This window comes from Lynx canadensis, chromosome F1, assembly GCF_007474595.2.
Source record: "Lynx canadensis isolate LIC74 chromosome F1, mLynCan4.pri.v2, whole genome shotgun sequence".
Lineage (NCBI taxonomy): Eukaryota > Metazoa > Chordata > Mammalia > Carnivora > Felidae > Lynx > Lynx canadensis.
In genome coordinates, this window is record NC_044319.2 from 55607897 (window position 1) to 55631977 (window position 24081).

General features: G+C 40.7%; 2 protein-coding genes across 4 annotated transcripts in view; both read left to right on the forward strand.

The window, feature by feature from the left end:
• Positions 1-9637, forward strand: part of RRP15 (ribosomal RNA processing 15 homolog) — a 42227-nt gene extending 32590 nt beyond the window's left edge. Inside the window, exon 5 of the mRNA XM_030302400.2 lies at positions 6341-9637. Within this exon, the coding sequence (XP_030158260.1) occupies positions 6341-6484 (144 nt within the window). The 3' untranslated portion in view covers positions 6485-9637. The remainder of the gene's footprint in view (positions 1-6340) is intronic.
• Positions 9638-22555: 12918 nt separating this feature from the next.
• TGFB2 (transforming growth factor beta 2) overlaps positions 22556-24081 on the forward strand; it is an 83040-nt gene continuing 81514 nt past the window's right edge. For all 3 annotated transcript variants that reach the window (XM_030302859.1, XM_030302860.1, XM_030302861.1), the window contains exon 1: positions 22556-22939. In XM_030302859.1, the coding sequence (XP_030158719.1) occupies positions 22594-22939 (346 nt within the window). In that variant the 5' untranslated portion in view covers positions 22556-22593. The remainder of the gene's footprint in view (positions 22940-24081) is intronic.

The following is a 24081-nucleotide window of genomic DNA, read 5'->3' on the forward strand; positions in this document are numbered from 1 at the left end:
CCCTTCCTCCCACCCTCAATCAACCCTCAGTTCATTCTCAGTTTTTAAGAGTCTCTTATGGTTTGGCTCCTTCCCTCTCTCTCTCTTTTTTTTTTTTTTTTCCCCTTCCCCTCCCCAATGGTCTTCTGTTAAGTTTCTCAGGATCCACATAAGAGTGAAAACATATGGTATCTGTCTTTCTCCGTATGACTTATTTCAGTTAGCATAACACTCTCCAGTTCCATCCACGTTGCTACAAAAGGCCATATTTCATTCTTTCTCGTTGCCAAGTAGTATTCCATTGTGTATATAAACCACAATTTCTTTATCCATTCATCAGTTGATGGACATTTAGGCTCTTTCCATCATTTGGCTATTGTTGAAAGTGCTGCTATAAACATTGGGGTACAAGTGCCCCTATGCGTCAGCACTCCTATATCCCTTGGGTAAATTCCTAGTAGTGCTGTTGCTGGGTCATTAGGGTAGATCTATTTTTAATTTTTTGAGGAACCTCCAGACTGTTTTCCAGAGTGGCTGCACCCACCCAGTTTGCATTCCCACCAACAGTGCAAGAGGGTTCCCGTTTCTCCGCATCCTCTCCAGCATCTATAGTCTCCTGATGTGTTCATTTTGGCCACTCTGACTGGCGTGAGGTGATACCGCATTGTGGTTTTGATTTGTATTTCCCTGATGAGGAGTGACGTTGAGCATCTTTTCATATGCCTGTTGGCCATCTGGATGTCTTCTTTATCATGTCTTCTGCCCGTTTCTTCACTGGATTATTTGTTTTTCGGGTGTGGAATTTCGTGAGTTCTTTATAGATTTTGGATACTAGCCCTTTGTCTGATATGTCATTTACAAATATCTTTTCCCATTCCATTGGTTGCCTTTTAGTTTTGCTGATTGTTTCCTTTGCAGTGCAGAAGGTTTTTATCTTCATGAGATCCCAATAGTTCATTCTTGCTTTTAATTCCCTTGCCTTTGTGTCAAGTAAGAAATTGCTGCGGCTAAGGTCAGAGAGGTTTCCTCTGCTTTCTCCTCTAGGGTTTTGATGGTTTCCTGTCTCACATTCAGGTCCTTCATCCATTTTGAGTTTATTTTTGTGAATGGTGTAAGAAAGTGGTCGTTTCATTCTTCTGCATGTTGCTGTCCAGTTCTCCCAGCACCATTTGTTAAAGAGACTGTCTTTTTTCCATTGGGTATTCTTTCCTGCTTTGTCAAAGATTAGTTGGCCATAGTTTTGTGGGTCCAATTCTGGAGTCTCTATTCTATTCCATTGGTCTGTGTGTCTGTTTTTGTGCCCATACCATGCTGTCTTGATGATGACAGCTTTGTAGTAGAGGCTAAAGTCTGGATTGTGATGCTTCCCGCTTTGGTCTTCTTCAAAATTCCTTTGGCTGTTCGGGGTCTTTTGTGGTTCCATACAAATTTTAGGATTGCTTGTTCTAGCTTCGAGAAGAATGCTGGTGCAATTTTGATTGGAATTGCATTGAATACACATCTCTGTATTCTTAACTCGTTTCCTTTCTGTTTTTTCCTGAAGTTAATTATTGTCTTGGTCTTCGTATGTAACTTTCTTAGTTTAGGTTTTCACAATCCATTTACTTCAGGCAATACATCTATTTTAATTATTTTCTTTGAGATATTCTCTCCTGGAGTCTTCCGTTCTTTCTCTGGGCTGATTGCGCTCTGAAGCTGCTTCACAGTTGGCATCCTGGGACTTAAGTTTTTTGTGATCTTTGGAGTTTCTTCTGGATTGGATTCCATATTTCCTGGTTCTCATTCCTTCTTCTTTCTTGGTTTACTCCCACTGTTTTGGTAAAGCATATCCTCCATGTTTTTGTCAGGTTAAAATGATGGTCATGCTCCAGATTGTCTGCCTGATGCTTAGTTACCATTCCGGAGTCTCCATTTTCTCTCATCCTGCAATTTCTCTTCTCCTTCCTGTGTCGGATCTCCTAGTTTTTCTATCCTGTGTCTTTCTCTTCTTGGTTTACTCCACCTTTTTGTGGAGGACATTCTCAGTAGTTTCCTGAGAACTACTAGAAGTAAACTTTTGGGTAACTTGTATGTATGAAAGTACCTCTGTTCTGTCCTCATACTTGAATAACAACGTATCTAGGTATCAAATTTTAAATTGGAATTTATTTTCCTTCAGCATTTTGAAAGAATTTGTCTCTTTCTTGCATCCAGGATAGCTATAGGAAGATCTGTATCTATTTTGATTCCTGATCATCTCTAAGTATGTGACTTGTTTTCCTTCTGAAAGCTTATAGGATATTCTTTTAGTATCTATAATTCTGAAATTTTACAGATGACCTTGATGTGGCTTGGTTTTTCTTTTGTATTTTGGACCTTCAGGAAGGCTCTTTTCGTTCTGGAAATGTGTGTCCTTTACTTTTGGGAAATTTTTCTGGAAGTGTTTCATTGATTTTCCTCCCCTCCTTTTTGGCATTCTTTCTGTATAATTCTTATTTTGTATGTTGAACCCCCTGAACTCATCCTCCTGTTTTCCACTACTTTTTTTTCTTTTTACACTATTTTCCTCAGCTTTTGTCTTCTCACCCTTGTATTCATTTTTTATTTCTTCCATCACATTTTTAATTTCAAGGTCTTTGTTATTCTCTTAATGTTTCTTTTTAAATAGCAAACTACTTTAGTTTTGTGGGTGCGCTGTAATCTCCTAACTTTGAGGATATTAATGGTATTTTCCCCTAAATTTTCTTCTCTCTGAACAGTGTTGCTTTCCTACAAGTTGCTTTCAAAACATTTGTGTTTGTTATACTCTGTTTTCTTTCTGATAATCCTAAAATGTCTATTCATGATTAGAACAAATAATCCCAGAGGCGATTGAAGTTCTGAACCATGTGGGTGTTACCCATGTGACGTGAACTTTAGTATAACATTCTCTCGATTATTTATTAGCAACTGGCTAGATTTTCTCTAGAGCCTTCCTGATCTTCTGTCTGAAGGAAAGGGTCTGCCTCCCGGTATTTCAGGAGCCCAATGTGAGAAGGGGGCTGGGACTCATTATTGGGGAGCAGGAGATATAACTGAATCCCCTGTTTCTGGTATGTACATGTGCCTTCATCTGTGCCAACCTGTGACCTCTCCAGAGGTTGAACAGTCTTCCACCAAGCTTGTGTGAGACTGGGAGGAGATCCAGAGATCTGATTCTCAACATCACGTTTGCCCAGTTCTCTTTATTTTGATCCTTCCATTCCTACCCTCACTTCCAAAAGTATCCAGTCAATGCCAGTTCCTGGGGGTTTTGTTGGTTGGTTGGTTGGTTGGTGTTTGAAGATCCTACAGTGTAAACTGGGTTGGTTGCAACTTGACAATTGCAGTCTTAGGAGTCAGCTTTCTTGGGTTTGCCAGGGTAGTCCGTCTTGCTTCACCTTCTAAAATTGTGTTGCTGTTGTCTATTTGGATCTTCTCCTTGTGGATTATATCTTTAAAACAACAAATCACTCTTCTGTTGTTTTATTGAGTTTTGCAGCTGAGCAAGACTAGTTGTTTCTGTTCAAACTATCCCCTTATGTGCCCCCCTGTCTTTTTTCTTGCTGTGTATTTCTTTAGCAAGTGTAGGCATAGAGAGTAAAGGGTTATCCTTTTGTTTTTAAGACAGAGTTTTCTTTCTTGAACTGCCATCATGACAGATACTATAGGAAAAAGTCTGTTTTTAAAATGTATTAACCCATACTTGTTTATACTGAGTTTTCTATTGTCTGGTTTTTTTTTCTCTCCATATTTTTGCTTCACAGAATAAAAATACAACTGTAATATGAAATCTTGAATGATGGCAATTTATAAAATATCCAGTGATGTGTCTAACATTGGATTTCCAAAACTTAAAATCTTTTCTCTTCAGCTATAAAATGTACTTGGTTTTGTAGCAGTGAATGAAACTCACTAAGAAATATTTGTTCTTTATAGACTGGTGATTCTCAGACTTTAGCAAGTGTCAGAAGCACCGGATGGCTTATGAAAGAGACTGCAGCCTCCAACCTCTAGTTTCTGAGTCAGTAGACTTGGAGTGGGGTCTGAGGTTTTCAATTTCTAACAAGTGATACTGATGCTAATGCTGCTGGTCTGGGGACCACACTTGGAAAATTACTGATATAGATGATACTGAATGCTTAAACAAACGGTACCACCAGAATTCCCCAGTAAAGCTTTACTTCATTGTTATTTTTCAAATTGGTCAATTGAGAGATGCTTTGAATTTACTGTTGTTGTTCTCCTCTCCTAAAATATGTCTCTCAAGATAAGCATGGTCTCAACATTTTAAGGAGTCCTTTCCTTTGGTCCACTATTGTTCCTTTCTTTCTTTCTGAACTATGGGTGTGAGGCTTTGTCCCTTCCCACCCTTCCTGCCTCCCTCATTTCTTCAGGTGCTAAGAGCTTTAGTGGCGCCGCCTGGTAGAGGAGTAAGTCAGTCCAGCAGAAGTTGGCTGTCAGGATGAGCTCTCATGTAGGAACAGTCTGGATTGAGCTCAGTCATGTGGGATCTGCCTTCTGGTTGGTAACATGTTGATAGCATGTTGGGTGCATTTGTCTGAACACGGAAGCTTACCGTTGAGATTGCATATTTATACGTAAACACAAACGTCAATGTCAGGGTAAGTCTTTACTAGTCAGTAACTTGCATGTGGCTATACCAGGAAGCATACACTTTTTAGAATTTACTTGAAAACTGAATGATTAATTTGGCAGGGAGGTGTTTTAATTGTTTTGTCAAAGTGGATCCCTTCATGGGAACAACTCTTTCTCTTAATTAGGGTGAGGAGATTAGCAAACATAACTTCAGTTGAAACAAAGAAAATAAAAATAGCCTTTTTTCCGGTTAAGTAACTTAATCTAACAGAAGCAAAACTAGTTTTAGGAAAGTAGGTTTGATATTGTAGAAACGAGGGATGGGAAGGTGTTAGCATACTCCATGAGGAGAGTTACAGATTTCCTTCTTACTTGATTGCTCCCCTATGGGTGTGGCAGGAGAGCCTTTAGAACTGTTTTACTGTTGGTTTTTAACCAGCAGATATTTTTTGTCCTTTACGTTGGTTAAATTATAGTACAAGTATGTCTTTTGACATACTAAGTCAATTCTGAAATTTTTGCTCACATTTACTTATATGCTCTCCAGTCTTCCCATTATATTTACAAGCTCTGCTTGATTCTTTGATCCCAGGAAGACACGAGTAATCTAGTAGGACATGTTTTCTGGTTTGTAATAGTGTGCTTTTCTTTCTTTCTTTTTTTTTTTTTCCCCTAAATGGAGTGACTGTTTCAGGGCTATGTTTTTTAAAATAAAAGGTAGCTTCAGAATTAGATAAGTAGTCTCTTGTAACCTAGAAAATGTCTTTAATATCTTTTCTCTTAAAAATTGCATAGCCCCAATAAAGATAACACTATTTTCTAACTAAATATCCTGGGTTCTTACATGTTTAGGGAGATTTTTCCAACATTGTGTATTTTTGTAAATGGTATAAATAGAAAGGCATAGACTGTTAGCTCCAGGAAGACAGGGACTTTGTTTTGTTCATCAGTGTATTTCCAACATGAAGAACAGTGCTTGATACACAGTTTTCAGTAAATGTTTGTGCAATGGAGGAAAGATATCCCAGAGCTTGAGTTCCGCATATGTTGTATTACTTAATTAATACCACAAGGTGGTACTGTTGTACCATGAAATGAAAGGCTGTAATTCTTAGGCTGTCATACAGTTTTACGTAAATCCTGTAAATAAGCAAAATGAATTGACTACCTATTATGTTTATTGCCTGCTTCAGTTATTTATCATTTTAGCATGTGATTAGTCTTTTGATTACATGATTAGGTCACGCAGTGAGATCATAACTTAAATAAAGAACATTTGGTTCAAATTTTTATCAAGTGTTAAATGAGATAACATCTATAAAAATCTAGCACAGAACCAAGTTACTTTCCTTTTATTTCTTTTTTTTGGGGGGAGCGGTTAAAAGCCTTTGTTAAATTTCTGTTTGTTTTAAAATAATTTGCCAACATTTTTCTAATAAATTGTCACTGAATGTTAAATAATATTTGTTGGTTTTGATTGCCAGATTTTAAAAAATTGGCAATAAACCTAGATTTTACTATATTCCCTCCCCCTGCAAAAAAATTATTTTGCTTTCATTGTTCCTTTATGGGGTTAAAATACTAATGTATAGCTCTATTACATATTTGTGCATATATTGTAGTATATAAATTACATCAGTCTATAATTTGTCTTGTTTTCATTCCTATTGTAAAAGTAAGTGTTGATAAGTTTTGTAGCTTGGGTTTTATTATTTCCTTATAATTAAATTGCCTTTTGATATTTTGGTTCTGTAATTGCCTTCAGACTGAAGGGAAATCAGAAGAGGGCCCTGGATGGACAATCCTACGAGATGATTTCATGATGGGAGCGTCCATGAAAGACTGGGACAAAGAAAGTGATGGCGCGGATAACAGCAGACCAGGGTCTGGAAGCGACTCGGACACATAGGCTGTAGAGGAAACGCATATACCGTCGTCGTATTTTTCCTAGAAAAATACCTCATGCTCTCTGAGTTGGACATTTATAAAGCTAAAATTTGTAAGAAATCCAGAAGACTTTTACTATTACCAACTTGGTGTTTTTCCTTTTCATGAAAACTTTGTGAAAATTAGGTTTTCAGACTATGTATAATTTTAAGCATTGTTCCTCACAACATTTGTGAAAAGAAGTGTTCCTTATTGATCAGCGAGATGGCACAATTTGCCAGGACATTATAAGTTTTACACACTGGTCTGGACATTGGTGTTTTCTTCCAGTTTCACTAGTTTCTAGAAATACAGTACTCTTCATAATTAAAAATGAACTCCTTGAAGTCAGGATGTTTCAGCTTTCCAACTTCTTAGACCTGTGTGTGTGTGTTTGCAGCAGGGGGTGGATTTGGGGCATTCGTTTGGGTGAGCTATTGAGAAAACCTATGTAGTGACATTTAAAGTGATACAGTATTTCTGATTCAGGGTGATGATTCCATTTTTAGATCTTCTGGTTAGTAAGATTTAAGGAGCACACCAAATCTTTACTTTTATATTATGGCCCTTTATATGCTGAGTAATACATATATAATGGTTTAGATTTATCTTAAGTGTTAGGTTATTTTTGTGTGAGAGACTTACTGGGGCGGAAATTCTCATGTTTAACTTATGTGGTGAGGCCCAATTTCTTAGAAAGCATATTTGACATGTTTTAGTTCCCCCCACCCCCTTTTCCCTGTTTTTGGGTTAGCTTAAATTCTCTTTTATGGTCTGACTAAAACCAGTGAAATGGCAGTTAGACTGCTGGTAGTCTGCTTCAGAATCCTCTATGGGATTGGAGATTCGGGTCTTTATTGTTGCCTTAAAAGTGATTACATTGGGTGACTTAGTATCTAGCTGTTAAACAAAAAGAAAAGAGAAAGTAAGACTGTTGAAATCATTCCAAAGTTTCTGTGAGACTGGGCCTAAGATGTAAAGCTTGTGGAAGAATTATTTAATAAATAATTTTTCCATAATAAATTTCTCCATTTTTCCATAATAAAATGATTCCCTTCTCATTTGCAAATACCTGCATCCTCACCTCAAAATTATGCTGGAGCAGAGATACTGATATTTTCAAAGCCATTTGAGTGTCACAGGTATTAGGTATCTAAGGTTAAATTAGTCCGTGGCCTGGTATTTGTCAGCATAAAGGAAGGTGTCCACCTAAGATCAAGTGATTAAACCAGCAAAGCTCATAATGCATTTTTGTAATTATCCCAACTTTTGAATTTTAATGTCTTATTAAATTATAGAACTACCATTTTGTCAGGATAATTTAAATGTGGACAAGTACTCCTCCATAGTAATTAAGAGTGCTAAATATCACGATATAACTTAACACAGATAGGTATTTTATTATAACCTAATGCATACATAATTTTGGAAAAGAAAATTCTCTGCAGCAGTTAAAAGCTTTTTTTCTCCCTAAAATTAAAGGCTATACTTCTTTTTGCTACTAATCTTATTCTGGAGCATATGAAAACTGTGCAAAACTTCTTCTAAATAGGACGTTTGGGTGATAGAAATGGGCAAATCACTTTTCATTTACGAAAACACTTTTGAAACATACACTTAGGGTTTTTGGTTTAATTTTAAAACTTTGTCAAGATTTTTTAACTGAAAGTAAGAAAGAGAATATATGCAAATTTTCTTCTTTTGGAAATTATTTTATCCCAAAATAAAAATGAGTTGCCAGTGTAAGAAAAAATTTTATCACTTCTCTCAGAAGGCTGTGAAGCATATTCACAGTACATGAAATGATTTCTGTCATAAAGATTCGGGATGTTTGATATACATATTAGTAATGGTGCCTCTTGGCTGTACAATGTGTAGCCAGAGTATCATCGTATGTGAATGTAAATCCAAGTACCAGCCTATTGTTTTAGAAATTAAGTATGTATCTGGAAATGAATATTTTAAATATTCTAGCTCTGTCATCTTTACCCTAAGTACTTGACTTACAACATTTAAGTTCTCACATCAGCCAGATAAGTCTGCATTTTTCCCATCTTCCTATATTGTCTTTGAGTTAAGGAGGGAAAAGAAAAAGAACTGCACTTGTGTACCCTCACCCCCCCCAATTTATCCAAATATAACATTTGGATTGTATTTTTGTTAACTATTTAGAATACAATAATAATAAGAAGGTTTTTTTGTTTAGAAAGACTATATGAAAAATAGTAACCAGATAACTCATAACTAGGTATTATCCCCTTATCCGGATATTTAGATGGCTGCGGTGAATGCTCTCAATCTTGAGCGTAGTTTAGTATTGGTCGGTAATTGTTTTTAGGCATTGAAATCTCCAAGTCAAAATTAATACGTGTTTCAGACTGGAAAAACTTAGTAGTTTAGCACTGTAGTTTGGAGTTGGAGTACTGGATTTATTTTCAACTTCCCTAGAATTCTACATAGATCAAGTATGGTTCTCATTGAAAAGCATACCTCGGAACCCTTTAGATGGGCTAGTTCAAAGGCTCACCTTCAGTACTCAGAGCCGAAAATGACTCACTAGGAGGTTCTGGAAGGTTTATTTGAGGGTACGTCCAAGTTCTTTAAAATATTTTGTGTGTTTTACAAGGGAGTGAAAAGGGAATGTTTATATTCTGGAAAACCTCTTAGGACTCTTTTAATCACTGTGTTTTGCGTTTATGAATATACTTAATAATCAGTGGCCACCAACGAATCCTGCCCCCTGTGCCGGTCTTCAGGCCATGAGAGTACAGTACTTCATTACCAAGCCATCCGATTACAGTTGACGGATGCCTGAAGATGTCCTAGTTAAACATATAGTAGCAGAGACGTCCTGAGGTTGAAGTGTGAACAGAAACATAGACAGACTGAAGATATAAATTGTGTTGCTCAGGAGTTAGAGGAGTTGTAAAGCCTAGGCCATGCCTGAAAAGGAATCTCCAAAGAGCATAAGTATTTCTATAGAAGAGAGAGGAGGAGGTCAAATAAATAAGGTGATACTTTCACAACCTTTGGACAATTTTTTTGCTCACTATTTATCTTTACTTATTTTTTGTTATTTTTATGATAGATTTTAATAAATATATGTGCTAAATAAAGAGTCTGAAGTGAAATGGGATGTAGGTTTCATTTTTTCAGTCTTTTTAATGACTTCAGAGTACTACTATTGTGTTTAGTATGTAGATCTGTTTGTGCAACATGAATTTCACTTTTAAAAACATTTGAAAAATTAGATACATTTTTGGACCTTCGTAATTTTTTTAAGTTTATTTATTTATTTTGAGAGAGGAGAGAGAGAATCCCAAGCAGGCTCTGCACTGTCGTTCACAACCCCACATGGGGCTCAAACCCACGAACTGTGAGATCATGACCTGAGCCAAAGTGAAGTGTTTGGACACCCAACCTTTGTAATTTCTTAAGGAGAAGCGTGTGTGTCTGTCTTTCTGTGTCTGTCTTAGCCTGGGTTCCTATACTAGAATAGGAAAGACTGGCTAAAACAACATTTATTTCCCATTGTTCCATAGGGTGGGATGATTGAGGTACCAGCAGATTTGATGTCTGGTGAGAACCCTCTTTTTGGTTTGTAGACAGCTGACCTTTTGCAGTGTCTTCCTTGGGGAAGAGAAAGATCATCTTTTCTCAGTCTTTTGTGGAAGGGCACTAACCCCGTGGCTCCACTCTCGTGACCTAATTACCTTTCAGAGGGCTCCACGTCCAAATACCATAACATTGGCGATTGGGGCTTTAATATATGAATTTGGAAAGACACATCTTCAATCCATAGCAGTATGTAAAATAGCAAACTGTACATTTTTAACTTAGATGTAGAATAATTTTACCATTGTTTCTTGACTTAAATTTAATACAATTAGAAAGTTAAATGAAGGAAGCTGAATTCATTCTGCTCTTTTTTAAAATTCACCTCTTAGAATTAATGTGACATATTTGTCTCCATTCGATATGTTAGTGATAGGTAGAGAGACTGTTAAGGCCTGGAGATAGGAGTATGAGGACTGTTTGAGGTGAACTGGCAGTAAGAACAAATTCTGGAAACAGGAGGGAGGACTACTCCACACCTACAAAAAACTCTCTCTTTCTCTCCCTAAGAAAACAGGAGTCTGAATTTTGGCCAGCTGGATACATGAATCTCAGTGACTGTTGCTGCAAAGGTAGGCCCGGTGAACTTTTTCACTGGGTGAACTTCTCCTGAGACCTAATTAGATGTATTAATCAAGAGGGCCTGTGAACAGGTTTGGAAGTAGAATGGTCTTCGAAGTTCATGTTAAGACATTTAGAACAGTGATAAAATACTAAGTTGCAACAAATCTAATCACAATTTTATAGGTGGAAGATAACTTCTAATGCTTCTCAAATAATTTTCGATTTTCTAAAGAGTGCTCTTTAGCTTAGAGAACCACAGTAATATTTTTCATCTGGACTACTAAGCATGATTTCAGGGAGTTATAATGTAGGGCTTTTTATCTACATGTGTGATAAACCTTTTGTGCTCACAAGAGGTGTCCTGAGAGAGTCACAAAACATGTTTTGTCAAGAATCACCAATCTAGCACTGCTCACCTCTTCCCACTTTTTTGCCCCTCCCTCCAATAGCAGGGGTTCATATTGAGCTTTCTGCTAAAATGCTCTTTGTAAGTAGCATTCACAACCAAGGATGTAAGCAGGCATGTGTGTTAAAGAAGTGAAAATAATTCCTTATAATTTCAGTGTTCAAGTCAGTACTGTCCAAATAGGAACGTGTGTGGTGCCAGAAATATGTTAAATCTCCATTATCCAATACAGTAGCTCAAGTGGCTACTGAGTATTTCAAATGTAGCTAGTGATCCAAAGGAACAGAGTTTTAAATTTTACTTAATTTTAATTACTTTAAATTTTGACAGCTACATGTGGCTAGTCATGGTCTAACTAAAGAGAATAATGTTACAGAGCATATATTTAGTCTGATAATATATCAGTAAACTTCGAAATCATGTCTATGCGTTCTGACAAACTTTTATGGATACAGTTTAAGTACATACAAATATCGGTGTCATTTTATCGATGGAATTCTTGTCGAGTTCTCTTTTTCACTATTTGTATTTTGAAGAAGATATATTAAGTTGCTTTACAATTAACACTGTTTCTCAGGTAACTGTTGCCCTCAAATGTGAGGCCACTATTAATAACAAATAGCATTTCACTTTTTTTAAGTGTAATTGTCTGCAGCTTTCAGAATGAACACACCAATAAATCATATTGATTCTCTAAGAGAACAGGTTCCCGATACAGGAAAAAGGACATCTGGAGACCTGCCAGATCCGCAGATCCCAGATCCCATCTAAGCTAGGAAGTTCCCTGAAGACGTGCCTTCGGTTGCAGGGCTCTAGACTTGTCCAGTTCCAGTCTATTTCAGCACACACTCGACATCCTGCCAGAGCAAATGCAGATTGCAGATTTGGGCAAAAAAACAGAAAACAAAGAGCGCAATGAGCATTATTAGCACGGCCAGTTTAAAATGATGAGGTGTTAACCACATTTGTATAAATAACAGTTTCTCTAACCCCTGAATCATTATCCTGCATTTTCAATGCAATCGGTTCATAAACATCAAAGCGAGAACACCAGATTTGTATGGGGTCAGGACCAACTGGGGCTCTGAATGGAGAGACAGCTGAGAGCTGTGTCCTTACACGTGGGTGGCCTTGCAGCTGTCCATTCACCCTCAGGCTACTAGACAGTTGCCTTTTTGCGCTCGCAGAACCAGACTTCAATCTGAGGTAAAAATGTGTCCCCTCCCATGGAGTGGACATACACAGTGGCTTGACATCAGCCCTCAAAACACCAGCAAGGCAGCCAGACACAGCAGTCCCCTGAAATACCGTGTAGTCCCAAGCATAACGGCAGGGTTGTTTCTATATAATATTTGTCTTTGGACAAGAACGCTGGGCTCTCTTAAATGTATTATTAATATAAAAGCTGATAGTTCACAAGATTCCAGGTCACATTATCTTTCTCTACAAGCACTAGTAATAACTAGATCACGTGACACACGAGTGCCATGTTTTGGTTCTCCCAAGTACACTTACTGATAGGTGAAATTATATATCACTAGCATATAAATCAGGCATTGGGATACACTTGCTCATATAATGAGGATTGGGATAATGTATTCACAATGCCTATCTAGCACAGTGCCTGCTGTGGAGTAGGGAGGGTCTCTACTATGCATTTCGAGGGCCGGGTGCTGTGCGTGTAGACTTGTCATTCGTTTCTGATCTATGTAATGGTAAATGTTTCTCTTCTAGATAGAGTCTCCTCTCCCCCCTCCCAACAAAAGTTTATAGTCTGCAGATAGTAGATACATATTGAGACCCAGTAATCCTTCTTCTAGAAACCCTACTCGGGAAAAAATCCTGATTATAAAAATGCTGTGTGAACAGTATTACAGCATTGTTGGTTTTTTTTTTAATAATTTTTTTAGGGTTTATTTATTTACTTTGACAGTGAGAGCGAGCGAGTGGGGGAGGAGCAGAGAGGGGCGGGGGAGAGAGAATCCCAAGCACACTCCCCACTGTTAGCACAAAGCCTCATATGCCCGATGTAGAGTCAAATTCACAAACTCAAGATCACGACCTGAGCCGAAACCAAGAGTGGGATGCTTAACTGACTGAGCCACCCACGTGCCCCCTGTAGCATTGTTTTAAATGGCAAGAAATTTTGGACAACCTACAGGTTCAGTGATAAGAGATCATTTACACCAATTTCGGTCCTTCCACATTTCTGCTCCCAGTTAGAATGATGGCTCTGAAGACCGGTGGAAACACGTGTGTCAGTGGTACAGTCACTGAAAAGGTAAAATTAAAAACATGGATAGGATCAGTTTTTTTAAATGCCAAAATTCATTAGATGAATATAAGAATACATTCTTTTGTAAAGATAATTTTGACAGTGTGAAAGACAAGTCTCACACTGAGTAAAAAGATTGTGACATTTAATGAGATATTACAACGAAACCTATCTTTTTGCCTACTTACACTGTTCCAGAACTGAAACATTAAAATGCCGTCTTACCTAGGACCCTTGAAGGGTTGATAGGGAGAAGTGCAAAGACGACTGTAGCAAGAGTCCTGCTGGCTAGAATCCTTTTTCTTTTAAATGTTAGTAGTTACCTGGCTTTGACCATCTAACATAAAAAATGTGAATCTTGTCTCTTCATGTGTCACTCTGTGTTTCTTGATTGATGAGAATTTATTTTGAAATAAGAATATTTCCTTGATTTATTAAAAATGTTGCTTCACACTCAACCATCTTATTTTGATAGCCCCATCCTTCATTCAAGTTTAGATTGGAACAGAACAAGTAATTATAACAACAAACATTTATACAGTAATTATCATGTGCCAGACGTGAGTACAGTGTCTTATAATGCCTTTAGATGCTGTTATTGTCCCCCAAAAAACAGTTGAGGGAACAGGCAAGGTCACAGCCAATACAGTCAAGTCCAAGCTTGAATCAACAGAGCTGCTATCCACAACAGTAATTCCTTACATTTTAGATGATACTAGTGTCTCATAGACAGTGAGATTCTAGAAATCCAACTTTGCTCCGAAAAACTAAATGCACATGTTCTATTTTTCAGTCTCATTTACTTAGGACACCAACCTATGGCCTGAAACGGGTAAGTATCAAAAAGGCGAAAACCTTCCTGGAAGTGGCAATTTAGAGTTTAAGTAACACCTATCCTCTCAAGCTTCATTTTGATAGCTGCTGTCAGCTTACGATGTACTATTGAAGAATTTATTTTAGGTCTTGAGTATGTCTGGTGATTGAAACGTTTTAATTATCTGGATCCTGCAAAATGCAACTGCCGTCACTAGTGGGTTAGGATCGAGTAGTTCTGTCTATTAGAACATGACGGCTGCTCCTTTCATTCCCAAGATACAATATATGGCCCAGATGCTTCTGTTCATTCCTTAATGACACTCGATGATTCATGAAAATGTAAGTGCTGACATTTTTGCTATTACGAACTTAGATATTTAAATTATGTTTTAGGAATGAAGACTAGGCTTTAGCTTAGAATGATACCGACTGGGAGATAACTAGAATTAAGGAAGTTCCATTGCTACTGACCTGGGATCTTTTCTAAAAGTGTATGTTCTCAAAATGTCAAATTGTAGCTTTCATTTTTTTGTGCGGTAGTTTTCGTTAGGTAGTGTTTCTCCTCTGGAAATGTAACAACAAATCAGTGGGAAATATTCTTGAGGAGAAACCGTTGATTGTTTTTATTAAAAGGTGTTACAGCAAAATGACAACTGTATGATTGTTTAATAAGCTGTGATGAAAATACTCAGAAAATTGAGCATGTTGGTTTTCTCCGAATAGTAAATTGTGAGAAATATCACTGCTCTCCTCTAGGTGGCATGATTTAAGCTATCATTGAATTAACTGATTGATAGAATTTTTTTTCCCCCTACAACCAGATGAGTGGCTAGTTTCTGAACAATGGATACAACTGTGGCATTGATTAGATTTAATTTTTACAACTCATCAAATAACTAGGTTGACTTTGTAATTGTCTGTTGTTTAATAACCTTAATTAACCTTAACAGATGATGATTTCTGAAAGAAGCGAAACCCAAAACCTTATCTATACTGACCAGGCAACCAAAATCCTGTTTGTGTATTATGAAGTCTGTTTTTGGGTCATAACACACACCCATTTTCTAAATGTATTTCTTTCGTTTACGGTAAATAGCCTGCCATTGACAGAAACTGTAAGGATACTGCCTTTGTACTTAAAGGAGCATGTAGGCATAACTGAAATAATCTAAGGAGGAAGAAATTGTAGGGATTTCCATCGCAAAAATTTTCAAGTTAACAGGAAACAACACTTTTAATTAAGTGAAATTCTGGTTTTGTGAAGCTGTTAGTGTTTATTAAAACATGGGAGATCAACATGTAAAAAAGTATTAGGTGACCCATAAGCACCAGATAGCAAACAGAAACATTCTGTTCTTTTTTCCATACACTAAAATGAGAGGACAGAATTCATTTTTACTTTTCGAATTCGTTTATCGATTGTTATTTTTCCAAAATTTAAAAACCAATTTTTGGACAGGATACATGAAATGCTCATTAATCCCAATTATTAATATCTTCTTCCTTTCCATTGGGAGACTGGCTTTCATGGAGCTCAAAAGAATCTTGACCAAGCACCTCTTAGGGCCTTCAGTTTGGGGTGGTGCATGCATATATAAATGTTAAGGCTGTACAAGGAAGCATTTTCAAATTTAAGCTCTGATAGTGATTATTGGAATCTGAAGCATCGATAAAAACCAAGAGGCTTGGAAATGTGCAAAATATATCACTACTGCACCCAAGAACGGGTGAATGTCTAACTGATATTACAGATTCAGATTTTAAAGTGGCTTCGTTTCAAAATAGGGTAACTATCTGGGACAATCCTCGTTTACCCTTTCTATCTTAATGTATTTATGAACAGCATCCTCTTTACTCTTGAAAGTGCTCAGGCATGGGGCGCCTGGGTGGCGCAGTCGGTTAAGCGTCCGATTTCAGCTCAGGTCACGATCTCGCGGTCCGCGAGTTCGAGCCCCGCGTCGGGCTCTGGGCTGATGGCTCAGAGCCTGGAGCCTGTTTCCGATTCTGTGTCTCCCTCTCTCTCTGCCCCTCCCCCATTCATGCTCTGTCTCTCTCTGTCTCAAAAATAAATAAACGTTAAAAAAAAAAAAAAGTGCTCAGGCTTGTGTGATGAATTGTATGGTCACCCCAGTTGTAGGAGCTTTCTTTTCTGAGACTTACACATCAGGGAAAGTTTGTAGTCTTGAGTCTCCGGTTTTACAGATTATTGCCACTCACATAATGTTGCTTTCTAAAGTATTTATTGAGTATACTTATATTCTGTTTTTTAAAATAATTATTCACTAGTTTTCCCTTCCAACATAAAAAGCTACACCCAGGTTTTCTTTTCATGTGCAATTACTATGCTCTGTTGACTTTTGTGTCGTTTTCATTTTTTAGTTGCAAGGATAATCGGGGCAACGGGAAGACAAGGTTGTTTGAGACAGGTTGGTAACTTCACTAATGAAAATGCACACGTTCAGAATTTCACACAGTGATACCCACTGAGATGATGACAAATTCATTTAGAAGATGACATATCTTGGAAAATAAAAATTCTACTTTACATTGTGATGCTCATGTTTTCTAAGTATGAGAACTTAATCGTGTCTTTATCATTTGCCTTTTCTTTTTCCCTACTCTTCTTTCATTTTTATTTGTGCCTTGTTGAAATACTTCTCTCTCTGCCTTTCTCCCCAGCAACCTACTCCTGGCTTCTTGCTTTGGGAAGTGTGTCTGGACTGCTGGGTGGTGGGTGAGGAAAGTCATAGACGCTCTGTAAGCTTCAGTAGCAAACGCTGCCCTGACTGAGGAAAATCCCACGGCTAGCTTCTTTGTAACAACACTAGCATTTTATTAAGCAGGTGTCCATTTTATACTCGGTGCCAACTGTCCTCGTATGTCCATTTCTTTCTATCAGTCCCTAAATGCTATTTTAGTGGATGAACTTCACCAGAGGCAAACCAGATTTTAGTAGACCTGGGGCTGACAAAGCCCAGGCCACTGAGAGACTGCCTCCGAAAGAAAGACTTCCTCCTGCTGGAACTCTCACAGAGCAGAAATGGAGTGATATGCAGAGATAGGAGTGTCCAAAAGCCAACACAGTAATCCATCAACTAATCATAAATTCCAGAGGGTAAGACGAATGTTCCCACAGAGTATCATTAAAGGGTGTTTATCTCTGCTGTGCTGTTTTTGTCTTGTCCCTATCTCGTGAGTTTATCCCTTTATCTCTCACCACCTCTGATCTTCTCTTTAAGCCTTTCTCCCTGCCCGCTGTTCCCTCCTTTCTCTTTATCACTTTGTCTTAGATTAACCTGTAGCTACAAAATGGAGATAATAATTGGGGAAATCACTAACCTTTCCGCTTCATTAGTCCAGAGCAGAAATTTGTTTACTTCTAGAAATGCAAACAGAACAGGACACGGCCAGTGTTTCTGAACTGCATCAAATATAAAATTAGAAGAACTAAAAAAGGCTTAATATTTTCACATTCAAGCGTTATTTGCATTTAGCAGGTATCACTAGAGGAAAATGTAATCAATTACAGTAGTTCTATAGATTTCTTTTTTCTACCTCCTGAGTTTTAATAGTTGAAACCCTTGTGGAAAGTTTTCAAAGTTGTTGCAAATAAAGTTCTTCTTTCATTAGAGTCAGGAAGGACCTATGACATCATAAACTCTTGCCTAGGATTCAGAGGGTAAAACCCTGGACAGAGATGAGTAGTTGTGATATCAAACATTTGTTTAGCATCTTGTCGGAGTTCTGCAGGCCTTTAGTGAATGGACCCATTAATGAGCAGAGAAGGTCTAGTGCTCGAAAGAGCTGCACCCTTTCCCCTCTGATCTGGGAAACAAAGAAGTCCATTTTAGGGTGGTAAATAATAAGAGACCTTAATCTTGAATTTCAGCCTAACTGGACTTCAGTCATTTAGAGTTCTATTCACCCAAAGTATATTTTCTTGTCCTTTCTTCTTAGAATTAATGGGAGCAAAAAGCCATAATGTTTAAAACAACTGAATGGGAATGTACCTCCCCAAACTCCTCAGAGGCGTAACCATGAGGCAAAGTCTTATTAGCATCTACCCTGGCTTTTTCATTCTATTTATATCTGAGAAAGAGGAGAGGCCACATGTGTTTTGTTACACGTTCCCTGAAAAAATGAAGAAGTGACAGGATATGAAAATGGTGGGTCATTTAATGAGCACATATTAAGTGCCAGGTTTGTTGGAACTGTTTTGTGTACCTTGTGTATTTTAATCCTCAGTAGTCTTGTGGGTACCATGCATTATCCCCATTTCACAGACAAAGAAACTGACACAGTATCTGAGTAACTTGGCCAGGATCACAGAAACAAAAAGTGGCAGAAACTTGAACTCATGAAAACTTGACTCTGGAGCCTGCCTGTTTATGTAGGTTAAATACCATTTTGAGGTAAGCAAGATGATCTATCTGGGTTAAACACCCTTTTACTGTGAAGACTGTCTAAAGTGCCTACCACATAATAAGATCTCAATAAATTTAGTGAATGTTTACTTCTTGAATACAGAGATGAAAAGGTTCCAAAAGAGTTATTTAATAGAAGAAAGGATCCACTTGTGGTGTTCAGGGAGGCATCTCTTACAGGGTTAACCTGTTACATCTTCAAAGGGTTTCTACCTGACAGGTAGAAAGGGACTCGTCTCCTGTATCAGGTGGCTCCAGTGGCCTCAAGTGGCTCTACTTGTCCATTCCACATTTCACCAACCCCTCCTCTGTCCTACCTTCCTGGGCTTTGGGGAAATTAAAAGTAGTTTATTATGAATAAGCAAGAGGTCCAAGGCGTTGTTAAGTTAGCAATAAGTGCTCAACAAACCAAGTATTATGGGCCTAAGTGTGTCTGTTTTTGTTGGGAAGGGCTGTCAGAAGTGCTTATGGCTTCCGTTGTTTTCCTAGAAGTAATGCAGGTGGACTTTTGCTAACCTAACCCACTCTAATCTGAGTTTACTCAACCTCTGGTGAGTTTGTGTCTACACCGAGGGGGTAGTCTCCCTGATTTGCGGGGAGGCTGACCCTATGTCCTCAGTGGAGTATCGTGAAGGAGGTAACCGGCCATACTCCAAGGCAACATCTGTAGTCCCGAGGTCCTGTTTGCAAGCCTTGCTCTACTTTCTAGAATTGCCTGAGGTATGCGAATATTCACCTTTCCCCCTTCATGTACAGGCAGACTGCAGTTCTCAAACTGAACTCAAGGGGAGAGCAACTTGAAACTGCGAGCCCCACAGCATCTCCTCTGGGTGACACTTTGCCTCGGCTATTGGAATGGCAGTTCATTGTCCAAGTCTTTTCGAGCTGCTTGGATTTGAAACTGGCCTCAAGGAAAGGAAACTGCTAATGCTGATTTATACATAATTTTCAGAAGTGGATTGGAACAGTCTCTTGATTTCAGAGTTTTCCGATGTGCCCTCATAGGTAAATAATTCCATGTTCAGAAGAGTTCAGAATATGCTAGATAAAAGAGCAGAACAGTTTTGGGTTTTTTTCCTGCAAGATTCTCAGAGCTTTTAACACGATGATGGGGACTGTGAATCTGCAAGAAGCAACGGGGATCCACGTATCTCCCAAACTTACTTCACTATGGAATCCACGTTTGTCAGACATAGCCGTGTGCCCAGGGCATCTTAGAAGTCCATAGTGGGTAAGGACATAGACAATGGATCCCGACTCTAAAATCCATTTCTACACTTACTATGCTCTTGAACCAGGTACTTAGTCCCTCTGCACCTCAGTCCTCTCATTTGCAAAATAATGATAATTGTAATACTTTCTAGGGTTCTTGTGAAGATTAAAAGACCATATATATACCTCTACCTATCTGTCTCACATTACTAAGGGTAGTATATGTCCGCTATAATTATGACTATTATTCAACCCTTTATTTACAAATGATACGGGCCCCCACCCCCATGTAAACTGAAGTTAAAGTTCCTTGTGACCTTTCTATCATAAAGAACATCTGAACAAAGGATGTAGAGCTCAAAGCTTGTAGAGGCTTTGAGTTTGGGGGAAAACGAGAGTTTCCAGTTGAAATCATCTGCTAGGCAGTATGGCCACAGTCATGATGAAATGAAAATGCTGACTTTGAGTAACTGAATAAAATAAAATAAAAAGACAAAGGGAAAAGTGAACAGTGGCAAGAATCATTCTTGGATTCATCTGAGACTAGAGTGAAACAGAAAATGTCAAGTTGTATGTAGTGCCCAACAGCAGACATCAAACACTTTACAATTCCAGCTTCCTGGATGTATGCTACGGAAAGAATGAAGGTGGTTACTCATGTCTAGCTGGGGAAGAAGGTGAAGAGAGAGCCATAGCAAAAAGTGGTGTGGGCAGCCAATTCAGATACCCATTCATTCATTTCAAGAATGAAACAAGTAAATGGATTTCATTCTCTAGATAAAAAAGATGAAGATCTGTTTTATGTTTTCAGCAATTCACTGTCAAATGGAGGACTAGACAGTAAACAGCAAACTGTAATAAGCTTCAGGATAAAGGTACTAGCAACAGTCTGGTGGAATCCCAGAAAATAATTCCACTAAAAAGTAAGAGGTGAATCTTGGATTGGAAGCAGGTCTCAGGGTTGGGTGAATCCTGAATAAACTGATGCTCATTTGCAGAGACAGAGAGAGAGAGAGAGAGAGAGAGAGAGAGAGAGAGAGAGTGTGTGTGTGTGTGTGTGTGTGTGTGTACAATATAGGAGGAAAGACATTCTAGAGCAAGTGATTTGGTTTGGGAGGCTGTGAGTGAGCCATGCTGAGTAAAAACGGGAGGCTTGATAGCTTGTCCTTCAACAGACGCGTCCAAATGACTATATAAAGTAAATACCATAAATCACTGTTGTCAGGCGCACACTCCACCTCCTCCCTCCCTTCCCCACAGCCGTCCTCATTTCCACACCCCCTCAACGGTTCAGGGAGAGCTCGTGGTCTAAGTAAACGAGAGGACTTCTGACTGTAATCCTAGCACGTCACTTTGTTGAAGGCAAACACGTGGTTCAGGGAGAACTTATAAATCTCTCCTCCCAGGCAAGATCGTGATGTTATCTGCTGGCAGCAGAAGGTCCGCTCCGAGGGGAGCTCCAGAAGCTCCCGACGAGAAAGAGAGAGAGAGGCAGGCAGACAGGAGAGAGGCAGAGACCGAGAGAGGCAGAGAAAGGAACAGAAGAGCAGGAGCGCAAGTGACGGAGACACGGGGACAGGGATGGGGAACATAGTATAACGGTCTAGGGAGCCATTCGGGAACAAAGTGAGGAGCTGCCCGGCTGCAGAAAGGAAAAGGACAGGGTCTCTTTCAGGGTGCCAAGTGCCCACCTACCCGCAGCGAGAAAGTCCGAGTGGGAGAGAACCCAGGAGAGGGTGGGGAAGGGTGGGAGTCCAAGGGACCCCTCTCGCAGCCCCCTTAAGGAATAACGCTCCCTAGTCAGCGCGTCCCCGGGGCTGCAGGCGACGGCGGCAGCTGGTCGTCGGTGGCCGGGTTGGCGTCCGGAGCGAGCGGAGGAGGAGAAGCAGGAGAAGGAGGGCGCTGGAGGCTGGACGCGTCTGCGAGCGGCGGCACGACGTGGAGTAGCCGGGCGGGTCGGCGCGCGCCGGCCGGGGTGTCGGCCACCGCGCGCAGCTCCGGGAGCAGGATCGTCGCCGCCTCCGCCGCCGCCGCGGCCCGCGCAGGACCCGACCGAGTCCCGAGCGCCGTGCGGAGCGCACCCGCCTCCCCGCGGCGCGCCGGGCTCGCCCCCAGCGCGCGCACACGCGCGCGCGCACACACACTCGCTCACACACTCACACACTCACACACGTGTGCGCTCTCCGCTCCGGAGCCGCGGCTGCTCCTGCTCTCAGCGCCGCAGTGGAAGGCAGGGCCGAACCGCTCCTTCTTTAAATACCTAAATTACCGCCCGGCCAGCCTCGGCGGCCCCCCGCACAGCGCTCCCGGCGCCCCTCCCGCCAGCTCGCCAGCTGCCAGCCCCGGGACCTTTTCATCTCTTCCCTTTTGGCCGGAGGAGCCGAGTTCAGATCCGCCACTCCGCACCCGAAACTGACACACTGAACTCCGTTTCCTCCTCTTAAATTTATTCCTGCCTAATAGCCACTCGTCTCTCCCCCCCCCCAACTCGTCGCTCCAAGAAAACTTTTTCTTACTCCCCAAAGTTAGGGTTCTCCCTGCCCACCGTGTGTTAATGTTTCCACTTTTGGAACGACCTGCATCTTCTTTTTAAAGGAATTCAAGCAAGATACCTTTTTCCATTGGACGTTGACTCTCGATTGTTTGCAAAAGTTTCGCATTAAAAAAAAAAAAAATCTACCTGATCTGTACTTGAGAGTTGTCGGTTTCTTTTTTTTTTTCCTTAGTTTTTTTTTTTTTACCTTTTTTTTTTTTTAACTTTTTCCACCTTTGAAAAAAAAATGCACTACTGTGTGCTGAGCGCTTTTCTGCTCCTGCATCTGGTCACGGCCGCGCTCAGCCTGTCTACCTGCAGCACGCTCGATATGGACCAGTTCATGCGCAAGAGGATCGAGGCGATCCGCGGGCAGATCCTGAGCAAGCTGAAGCTCACCAGCCCCCCAGAAGACTATCCCGAGCCCGAGGAAGTCCCCCCGGAGGTGATTTCCATCTACAACAGCACCCGGGACTTGCTCCAGGAGAAGGCGAGCCGGAGGGCGGCCGCCTGCGAGCGCGAGAGGAGCGACGAGGAGTACTACGCCAAGGAGGTTTACAAAATAGACATGCCGCCCTTCTTCCCCTCGGAAAGTAAGTACTGTTTTTCGCTTCCATTCCCCGAGGCTTAGCGTTGCCCGAGGCTCTCGGGGCCGCCACGACTCCAGGGATCGCCCTTCCCGCTCCGGGTCCCCGTCTGCGCTCCCCCCCCGCCTCCCCGTCCTCCGTCCCACCCACCTCCTCGCCAGTCGGGTGCCTGAGAACGTTAGGCTTGCAGTCGGCGACTTTCGACTTAATTTTCTCCATTTCTCCCTTCCCCCAACGCCTCGGTCCCGTACGAGGCGCGATTCTGTCCTTCTGGCCCCCGAAAGTCTCTTCTCGGCCACCAGCCAGGAGTCAGCCCCCCTCCTCTGTCAAACGAGAGGCGCTCCCTAGGGCAGGGTCAAGCTGCGACGTCCCGGTGGGCTCGTTTTCTTGGCTTGGCGCGGAGCCCGCCGGGCCGGCGCACCAAGGGTTAAAAAAAAAAGTGGCTCAGAGCTAGCCTCTCCGGAAGGCGCCCCTTTCCGGGCCGACCTATCAGCGGGTTCCCCAAGCCTTCCCTATTGTCTCTAACGCCCCGAAAAATGTCAGCATCGTCGACACAAAACCCGGTTTGGAGACCCCTCGAACACTAACTCGACACCCTCGACTCTCGCATCTGTTGCCACAGCTGGGTGTTTACACTCCCCGCAGAGCGAGCCCTCGTCACCACGTCCCCTTTTGAGTTCACCTGGAGTGGTAGAAGGGACAACGTCGCTTCTGACGGGGCTTAAAAGCGTTTTACTTGGCGTTATTTTCCAGAATCCACTCAGACCTGTCTTAAGATCGCTGCTGGAGCAGATCGGTTTCCTCACGGGGTTTACCGTTTATCTTTCCTACTCCTAGAGCCTCGGCTCCCGGCCCTTGCACAGGCTTCCTTGCAGTAACTTTGGTGCATTCCTAAATCTCACGTAGGGTAGAAGACAGCCGATTTTTTCTTTTTTTAAACTGGCTTCTCGGAGGGCAGCTGGCATATAGTAGCAGAGGGAGTAGTAAAGTGATTTATCGTGCAGTTCCTTTGGGGGGGGGGCGGGGAGAGGACAGTTAGCTGAGAATGGTATCCAAGTTCTTAAAGAAAAAAAAAAAAAAGAAAGAAAGAGAAAAAAAAAAGCACCATCCTCCAGTGATACCTGAGAGGGTTAAATACCAGGAAGAAG